This window comes from Sinocyclocheilus rhinocerous, unplaced genomic scaffold (genome assembly GCF_001515625.1).
Source record: "Sinocyclocheilus rhinocerous isolate Xijiao unplaced genomic scaffold, SAMN03320098_v1.1 scaffold1908, whole genome shotgun sequence".
Taxonomy (NCBI): Eukaryota; Metazoa; Chordata; class Actinopteri; order Cypriniformes; family Cyprinidae; genus Sinocyclocheilus; species Sinocyclocheilus rhinocerous.
This window is the reverse complement of record NW_015630984.1, coordinates 553,982-564,714: the sequence shown is the minus strand read 5'-3', so window position 1 is coordinate 564,714 and position 10,733 is coordinate 553,982. Positions and strand designations below refer to the sequence as shown.

Genomic DNA, 10,733 nt, shown 5'->3' with positions numbered 1-10,733 from the left:
ATATTACTAATCAAAAATTAAGTTTTTATATATTTACGGTAGGAAATTTACAAAATATCTTCATGGAACATGATCTTTACTTAATATCCTACTGATTTTTGGCATAAAAGAAAAATCGATAATTTTGACCCATACAATGTATTTTTGGCTATTGCTACAAATATACCCCAGCGACTTAAGACTGCTTTTGTGCTCCAGGGTCACATATGAGTAAGTAATGACCATGTATTTTACCTATGGGCTGTTACTGGGGTTTCCCTAAACACACAAAAATCTAGTAACTTTATGTTAATTTGTATTATTTATTTGATGCTTTTGGAGGGTTCTCATAATTCTTTTTTTTAACCCCGTTATCATGATTGTTTTGTAAAAATCTATCAATCACTGCATTATTTAAAACAATGCTATATAATTTTTTTTGCTGTTAACCATAATTTTTTTTCTTAAAAAATTAAGGATTTAAAAACAAACTTTAAATTAAATCAAATAAAAATGTGATAAAACAAAAACTTATTTTATTTAATCTAGTTGCCAATGCAACATTTCTCATTTTCAATATTCAATATATTTTTTCTTCAGTTATATTATTTATATATTATTTTTTTCATATTATTTTATCAAAAATATAATTTTTGTAAAATAATATGAGAATAAATTATTTTATAAAAATAATATTTTTTCATAATATTTTATAAAAGAAAAAAATATTTGAATATTATTATGATTTATTTACACATCATTATTTGTCTGGTAGAATTTTAAAACATGAAGCTATTTATTTAAATTATTTTACTCAAATTCTTCATATTTCATATCTTCATATACAGTGCCCTCCACTAATATTGGCATCCTTGGTAAAAATGAAGAAAAGGTGGCTGTGAAAATAAATCTGCATCGTTTATCTTTTTGATCTTTCATTTAAAAAATTCACAAAATTCTAACCATTCATTGAAGTAAAACAATGGAAAAAATTGGCTAAAATTATTGGCACCCCTAGAAAATCTTATGAGTAAAATATCTCTGAAATATACTCCCATTCATATTTACCTTTCTTTTCGCACACCAGGGTGACTAAGAGCATGTTCCACAGAATTGTAAATATGAGGAACACAAAGGCCAAATTCCCTTAATCATCCATCACAAAAGAACAAAATGAAGCTTCTGCCATGGCCGTCCCAGTTCCCTGAGCTGAACCCTATAGAAAATGAGTGAGGTGAACTGAAGAGAAGAAGCCCCAGCATGGAGCTGGGAATCTGAAGGATCTGGAGAGATTCTGGATGAATGAGTGTTCTCTGATCTCTTGTCAGGTGTTCTCCAAACTCACCAGGCATTATAGGAGAAAACTCAGAGCTATTATCTTGGGAAAAGGATGGTGCAATAATTGGGTGCCAATAATTGTGGCTAATGTGAACTAGAGAAAAATATTTATTTCATAATGTGAGTTTCCCCCAACTTTCCATTGTTTTACTTCAATGATAGGTTAGAATTTTGTGAATTTTTTTAATGAAAGATCAAAATCATAAACGATGCAGATTTATTTTCACAGCCACCTTTGCTCACATTAACCAAGGGTGCCAATATTAGTGAAGGGCACTGTATATATGTGTGTGTGTGTGTGTGTGTATGTGTGTGTGTGTGTGTGTGTGTGTGAACACTAATAAATATGACGAAAAGACACAAAAACAATTGAAAGCAGAATAAAAAACTAATTCAAACTAATTCAAAATATTTATCAAAAATTTTAATTATACTAAAATAACACTGGTATATATGTATGTATATGTGTGATATATAATTTTTCATATTTTGGATAATTATTACAATTTATCAACATTATATTGATAATTATAATTATAACTTATTTTGTCTTGATTTTACTTTACTATGAAAAAATGCAGTGGCGTTAAGTAATATCCTTATTGTGACTTATTCTCTCACTCAGACACTCGTTCATGCATAAATATTTCATTAAATCGTTCTTGGAGAAAAGCTAATCACTGTTCAAATGGGGGTTCTATGTTCGATGGAACGGGACAGTCTTTGAGACGAGGAAGTGTTTCAAATGGATTTCTGCGGTCTCTTGAAGTTGGATCCATTCCTGTCTGCTCTTTTGAAATCGGAGTAATGCAAGAACAGAATGATGAAATCACAGTATTTTGCTCTTTCGAAATGAGATTTCACTCATGTGGCTACAAACCGAATGTTGTTGATGTTGTTATTGTGCTCAGATCTCTCCTGCATGTGCAGTCTGAGCGTTTGCGTGTTCTTTATGTGTTTCAGCTTTTGAATAATGCACAGGTTCATCATGGATGTGGTGATTTCACACCTGCATTATTGCTCTTGTGCTGCAGTAAATCAGGGCAGATTCACAGTGCAGTAGTTTTGGACCATCATGCACTGCACATGAAGACTCAACTCTATCTGTGGCATAAACAGGGTAGACCATTTTCATTATTCATTTACTTCTTTACTGATATCATGAGAGGTCACAAGAGGTCAGCCTTTGCAGATCTTTTTTATGCTCAAACAGCAACATTACAGACTAACTAAAGTTGAAAAAGTGAAAAAGCATAATAGGACCCCTTTAAAACAACGTCACCACGGCTATGGGGGAAAATGCCACCAAAAACTACAAAACAGTCATTGGAATCATATGATTCAATGATTTTCTGATATATATATATATATATAATATATATGTATATATTTTATAATATTTTATTCTAGGCCTATCTTATCATGGGTTAAGACAGCATAAAGCTGAAAGGTTTCCATAGAAGATAGAAGAAGACAGAAGAAAACACTGTGTGCATTATATTGCCTACATATATATTACGACATGCATTGCATACCTTTTTGTTTTTATCAAGATAACCTTGTAACCCGGGCAAGGATTGTCTGTTAAACCTTCCTATATATTGTTTGTTAGCGAATGTTAATGAACGTTGTTATTAGCTGTTACCGACGTGTCTGGTCTTTTCTCTTCCAAAATCCGAGTCGTCAAGACAGCGGCGCGCGCAAACCGTTGCTCGAGTTCAAATGGCTCGTGCGCTCATGGAGAGCTGATGTGTGGCGCGCGCGTCCAAACGCTCTGAGAGTCTCTCACATTTCAGGAAGTGTCGGAAGTCCTCAGCTGCTGTCCGTCTGCCGTGCTCTATATTATGGTCGCGCAGCCGTGATCCGCTTGGATCGTCCGTGTGGATCTCCGGTCGGGCACCATGTCCACCCGGTACAGCCCGAGGCGTGCGCTTCTGCGCGCGGTCTGCGCGCATGTTGTGTCCGTGCTGACTGTCTGCTGCGCCGGGGGGCTCTTTACAGCCGGTAAGACACATTTTACTAGAATTGCTTTGTGCACTTTCAACTTTCAAATGACTGTGCGGCTGCGGCTCAAAACCTAGTACGCTGCCTACTTAGTCAAACAGCATCTTTGGGCATCATCGGCACGCAAAAGTCAAACTGCACAGTTGTTTATTTAAAACACGGTTTCTACCTGATCTGACACTTAAATCCAAATGTTTTGATTTGCACAGGTAATTTAGATGAAGTAGCTTGCATTTAGGTTACTTGGCATAAAACATTGTAGTTTGTGTTTTAGGAACAGACCGAGTCTCTTGTTCTCAGAGCAGCACAACTGATGAATGGTGGACAGTTTGTATTAAGAACATGCTGTGATGTTTCTCCAGAACAGCTTCTTTGAGAGATATCTGTGCTTAATTGAGGCATTAACAGAACATCTGTGGTTTCATGGTGGTTTTTATTGTCATAACTTGGTTTATCAATACACTATTTGGCGACCAGATGATGATCATTGTGAGTTGATTATAATGATTTCACAAATACAGCTGAATGTGAGGGAATCTCACAAAACCTGCTCAAGTCATACTTAAAGCTAAATATTTTTTCTTTAAATAAAATTAAAAAAAATTATTTTATTTTGGACCATTGAGAAATTTGATTGATTGATTGATTCCTGCAGGAAAATGTTGTTTTGGAAAAATATGATTGATTAATTCATTGACTCAAGAAAATGAAGGTTATTTTTCGGACAAAGATTTATTTATTTGTTTATTTATTGCATTGTGTGCATTATTTTTGAGAACATTTTGCCTATTTTCCTACTACATTCTCGTTACATTTTTATTACTGTGATTCCAATAATGGTATATGCATTTTTTTTAAATTGTAGAGAATGTATACATCATGTTACTATTTTTGTACTACCTTTTATTTATGCTATTTTTTAAAATACATTTAAAAAAAATTACAGCATACTTTGTGTAATATGGTATAAAATTACGCTATTACAGTAATTAGGATGTAATGAGAATAATCAATGTGAATAATGGCATTTAATATATATATATATATATATATATATATATATATAATCTCACCATACTCAGATGCATTACACAAATGAGAATTGTTGGGGTAAATATGTGTAATTGACATAAAAATAATACAGATTCAATTCAGTATGAGACTAAACGTGAACAACTGAGATTTTACTCTGACTGTCTGCTGCGCCGGGGGGCTCTTTACAGCCGGTAAGACACATTTTACTAGAACTGCTTTGTGCACTTTCAACTTTCAAATGACTGTGCGGCTGCGGCTCAAAACCTAGTACGCTGCCTACTTAGTCAAACAGCATCTTTGGGCATCATCGGCACGCAAAAGTCAAACTGCACAGTTGTTTATTTAAAACACGGTTTCTACCTGATCTGACACTTAAATCCAAATGTTTTGATTTGCACAGGTAATTTAGATGAAGTAGCTTGCATTTAGGTTACTTGGCATAAAACATTGTAGTTTGTGTTTTAGGAACAGACCGAGTCTCTTGTTCTCAGAGCAGCACAACTGATGAATGGTGGACAGTTTGTATTAAGAACATGCTGTGATGTTTTTCCAGAACAGCTTCTTTGAGAGATATCTGTGCTTAATTGAGGCATTAACAGAACATCTGTGGTTTCATGGTGGTTTTTATTGTCATAACTTGGTTTATCAATACACTATTTGGCGACCAGATGATGATCATTGTGAGTTGATTATAATGATTTCACAAATACAGCTGAATGTGAGGGAATCTCACAAAACCTGCTCAAGTCATACTTAAAGCTAAATATTTTTTCTTTAAATAAAATTAAAAAAAATTATTTTATTTTGGACCATTGAGAAATTTGATTGATTGATTGATTCCTGCAGGAAAATGTTGTTTTGGAAAAATATGATTGATTAATTCATTGACTCAAGAAAATGAAGGTTATTTTTCGGACAAAGATTTATTTATTTGTTTATTTATTGCATTGTGTGCATTATTTTTGAGAACATTTTGCCTATTTTCCTACTACATTCTCGTTACATTTTTATTACTGTGATTCCAATAATGGTATATGCATTTTTTTTAAATTGTAGAGAATGTATACATCATGTTACTATTTTTGTACTACCTTTTATTTATGCTATTTTTTAAAATACATTTAAAAAAAATTACAGCATACTTTGTGTAATATGGTATAAAATTACGCTATTACAGTAATTAGGATGTAATGAGAATAATCAATGTGAATAATGGCATTTAATATATATATATATATATATATATATATATATATAATCTCACCATACTCAGATGCATTACACAAATGAGAATTGTTGGGGTAAATATGTGTAATTGACATAAAATCTCTCTCTCTCGCTCTCTCTCTCTCTCTCTCTCTCTCTCTCTCTCTCTCTCTCTGTGTGTGTGTGTGTCTCTGAACACATCATCATTGGTAAAGTGCTCTTAATTACCACAGAAAACAATCAGTCTCTCTTCTCCTCCTGATGCTAAATGTATTTGTGTGCGAGTGATGATTATGTTATTGTGTGCTCTGCTGAGTTAATTGCATGTAGACGATCATTAATAGTTAAAGGCTCATTCATCATAGAGCCAGTTACTGATATGAAATGAGACTCTGTGCGGGTCTGGTGGACGCAGTCACGGTGATTTATATGATGCGAGCACTAATGAAACAAACCTGCTGCATGCAACACTGGCAGATTTGATAAATGACACAGCGTTTACAACAGCATGGTACTTGATCAGCCACAGATACTCTCATTAAATCAGAGTGCTTATACAAAACAGGTGTGCTGGAGGGGGGACGAGATGTGGAGCATCATGTAACCATCATCGTTTACAGTATAATTTGTTAACATTGGATAAATGTAGCATTACATCACTTGCTCCCCAATGGATGCTCTGCAGTGAATGGGTGCCGTCAGAATAAAAGTCCAAACAGCTGATAAAAACATCACAATAAAGTAATAATAATAATAAAGTAATTCACACCACTCCAGTCCATCAATTAATGTCTTGTGAAGCAAAAAGCTGCGTGTTTGAAACAAATCCATCATTAAGATGTTTTTAACTTTCAACCGTTGCTTTCGAATAAAGTAAGAGTCCATAATCCATAATATTGCTTTTCCAGTGAAAAGGTGGTCTTGTCTGAATAAGGAGAGAAATCTGCACAGATCAAGCACCGTTTACAAGCTAAAACAGTCCAAAACAAATATATGGATGGATTTTGATGTGAGAGGAACAACAGGAGATGGACTTTTTCACTGGAGAGAGCATTATTATGGATTATGGACTCATATTTAGCTGGAAGTGCCGGTTTAAAGTTAAAGCATCATGGATTTGTTTCTTACAAACCTGTAGCTTTTTGCTTCACAAGACGTTTTTTGATGGATTGGAGTGTTGTAAGATTGTTTACTTGTGGATTATTGTGATGTTTTTATCAGCTGTTTGGACTCTCATTCTGACGGCACCCATTCACTGCAGAGGATCCACTGGTGGGCAAGTGATGTAATGCTACATTTCGCCAAATCTGATGAAGAAACAAACTAATCAACATCTTAGATGGCCTGAGGGTGAGTACATTTACAGCACATTTTCATTGTTGGGTGAACTAGTGCTTTAATAATTCTGGTTCCTCAACAGTTATTTTATACTAAACAAAACTATTGTTGGTTGCATAACTTTTGCTGTTTACATCATACTGTAAAAAAAATATTTTTGAGATGAGATGAGAATTGTTTCTACACCAAATTTATTTTCAGTTTATTTTAAAAAGTAAGGTTTTGGTTCTCAAGAACCGCTCCAATCGATTTAGATCAATAATTCTTGATCTCCAGAATGATTCTATTTTTGTTTGATTTGTTAAAAAGAAGAGTCTTGTAGTCATTTGTGAGTCATTAAAGGGAGACGTAGGCAAGGAAGGGCAGAGGAACCCAGAAAGATGAGTTTGGAAAGATGTGAGGTGAAAGTCAAGAGAAAGAACAGAGAGGAAGACATGAGGAAGAGACGAGCCCGTCACAGTGGGGTGTAAAACCAGAAACTGTTGATGTGACAACAAGGTTACTGAGACACGCGATCAAAGCGGCGCTGATACCCAACATGTGTTTGAGAGAGGATGTCGACTACTGCGTGTGAACACTGTCCCTGAGTCTGCTACAAATGCTTCCGTTCCCTCCAGACGCAGCGTATGGGAAAACCAGAGAGTTCACTTCTGTGAGCGTGTGGCATGTTTGAAGTTAAAGTTCAGCAGAAAATGAAAACTCATAATTTGCTCACCCTCATGTCATTACAAATGTGCCTGGTTTTCTTTCTGCTGTGGAACACAAAAGCAGACGTTTAGCAAAATATCCAAATGTTATAATATTCTAGAAGTAGTCCATATTACATACACTATCATTAAAAAGTTAAAGAAATGAATACTTTTATGCATTAAAATTGATCAAAATTGACAGTAAAGGTATTTATGTTACAAAAGATTTACACTGCAATAAAATTTGCTGCTAGCTTTAAAAAATAAGGATCCAATTTGAATTATAGAATTATATTTGAGTCTAAGATTTGAATTATATTTGAATAAACAGCTATAAATGGCTGTTTAGACAATGTTTTGGCAAAATTTCTTTCTATCTTGGTTCCATTCAAATGTGAAACATCCACTTTTCACTGTCCTAATGAAGAAAATTCCTCGTTTCCCATTTAATATCATTTTTAAATTAGAAAAACAATACAATTTGAAAGGTTGGGGTCAGTAAAATTTTATTTTGTAGGAAATTAATACTTTTATTCAGCAAAGACGGATTAAATTGATCAAAAGTGACAGTAAGTACATTCATAATTTTACAAAAAAACATTCTGTTCCAAATAAATTGTTCTTTTGAACTTTCTATTCATTAAAGACTCCTGGAAATCACTGTTATCAAACATATGAAGCTGCACAACTGTTTTCAACATTGATAATAATCAGAAATGTTTCTTGAGCAGCAAATCAGCATATTAGTATGATTTCTGAAGGATCATGTGACACTGAAGACTGGAGTAATGATGCTGAAAATGATGCACAAAGAGCTTTGTGTTTTGTTACTTGTTATAAGAAACAAAGTCTAATTTTTCAACTTCTTTCCATTCTGTCATTAAAATCAAACAATAAATGCCGTTTTGACGCTTTTAAATGTGACGTGATGGATCACTGTGAAGCAGCTTCATTTCAACTTACTGACATGTATCACATCTCTTGTAATCACTCATTCAGCTTTTCAGCCGTGGAAAGACCCCAATAAAACAGCTCAGTCACTTAACGTTGCATTTACCTCAGCAAAGTAATCCACTGTTCACACTAAAGAGGAGCTCATTTACATTTAATTATATATGTATGTTTGAATAAATCTGGCATGAAGACAGTTGTTTATGAAAACGATATGTGCAACTGAGTGGTATACAGACAATTCATGTAATTATGATATCTGAAAATAAATAGCAGTTAATATAATAGCTCTGTTATAAATTGTAACCTTTAATATAACAGTAATGTACCAAATAAGAGGGTTAGATTAGGGTCAGATTATTTTCCTTAAGAAAATCAAATTATCGGTATGGGCAGATATCATTCTGAATAATCGGCTATCGGTATCGGTGGAAAAATTCAGCATCGGTGCATCTCTACTTTAGAACAGAAGTTTTTGTGTATCTAAGCATCTGTAGACTTTCCATTAAAGAAAAGTAGATTTGATACATGGAACATCTACTTTCTGTTTAATCGTATTTTTCAGTCGCAATACAATGGTAAAATGCATTCTGAATGCATTCCATGTAGAGTTTAACATTCGTTCTGTCCCCTCATGTCTTATTATCAAATGACAGTTTTGGAGTACAGTACGTTAACGGTCCGGTTGAGCAAGCACTCGTCCGCACTGCCAGGAATATATCGCAGCAGAGCTGAAAACAGCTGAATAGGATTGAGTATCTACTGGTGAATGCATGACGGCCAGAAAAAGTTTCAGGCGAACCGGCAGCTGTTCATACGCCACTGGAACGTTGAGAGAGAGAAAGCAAGAGACACCCTGGAAAAACAGACTGTTGAATGTGTGGGGGGTTAATGAAAGACAGACGGAGAGGACAAGAGAGAGACAGATCCTGTGCAGTGACAGACAGTTGCACACATGTAGGTTAAACACTACAGAAGACGTCTGCACGCATGAGAGCGAGAGAGAGAGCGGTCAAACGTTTAAACTCAACTGACCCCATCCAGAACCTTTCACCCTCTAAATATGAAGGGCAGAGGCGATTATGTTCTCAATAAAGCTCAACAGTGGCCGCCCACCTCTTCAACAGCCCTGTTTTTCTCATTCATTTTCTCCACAGGGAATTTAAAGACTTAAAGCAAACCAGCCAGCTCCGAGATGAATCACCGTATCTGCTAAATGAATAAATATGAATGCTCAATCTTTAATTCGAAGTTAAAATTATTTGGAATTTTGAAAAAATGTGAAAAAAGACAAAGGTGCACAACTGTTTGCATATTGAGAGAATGTACTATTCAAGCGCTTTTATCCAAACTGACTTTTGTTGCATTCAAGTTTTGCATTTAATCAGTTCATGCATTACCTGGGAATCGAACCCATGACCTTGTCGTTGCTAGTGCCATGCTTGAGCTACAGGAATGCCATTGACTTGTATAAATTAATTAAAAATGGATGAATATTGACTTTAAGTCATTGATTATAAGATTTAAATAGCAAAATATCGTAATATATTTGTTGTGGCTTGTAGGATTTTAGGACCGAGCAGTTGCTGCTGAGGTCCTATAATTTGGTAATTAAGCATTTTTGTAGAAATGAAGATGAAATCATGTTGATTTGTGGCTTCTACAGAAGCATATCATTCCTGAAGTAGGTCTGTGTTGAATGGTTTATACATTGTTGATTAAAAAATACTTTATTTGTGGAGAAAGTGGATGAGAATTTGATTTTTTGCTTTTGTTTTTTTCTGTCTCTGTCCTAAAAGTCAGTTTGAGCATCAGTGACGTTTCTGTGGGATCTTTCATGAAGTAATTATGAATATTTTTTAACTGACTCTTGGTTTTAATTGTAAATGTTCAAGGTGGTGTGTTTCAAAGAAGCATTATAAATTCACATTTCTGAGAAGTTCATTTTCAAGAAATTCATTTTTTTCCACTTGTAAATGGAGAGTCAGCATGAAATCAGCATGATCTTATTTACTTCATGCATTTTTTTAATCATCAACGCAAAAATTGAATATAAAAATAACATTTGACTTTGATCTCTTTTGATCTAATTCTTCTTCTTCTTGTATATTTCAAGAAGTCAAAATATTTTGTTATATTTTATTTTATGTTTATATATATATATATATATATATATATATATATATATATATA

The 10,733-nt window shown here is 34.1% G+C and overlaps 1 protein-coding gene across 1 annotated transcript in view; it reads left to right on the top strand.

Moving 5' to 3' along the window:
* Positions 1-3,126: 3,126 nt before the first annotated feature.
* Positions 3,127-10,733, top strand: part of LOC107740867 (zinc metalloproteinase/disintegrin-like) — a 52,103-nt gene continuing 44,496 nt past the window's right edge. The window contains exon 1 of the mRNA XM_016553389.1: positions 3,127-3,321. Within this exon, the coding sequence (XP_016408875.1) occupies positions 3,219-3,321 (103 nt within the window). The 5' untranslated portion in view covers positions 3,127-3,218. The remainder of the gene's footprint in view (positions 3,322-10,733) is intronic.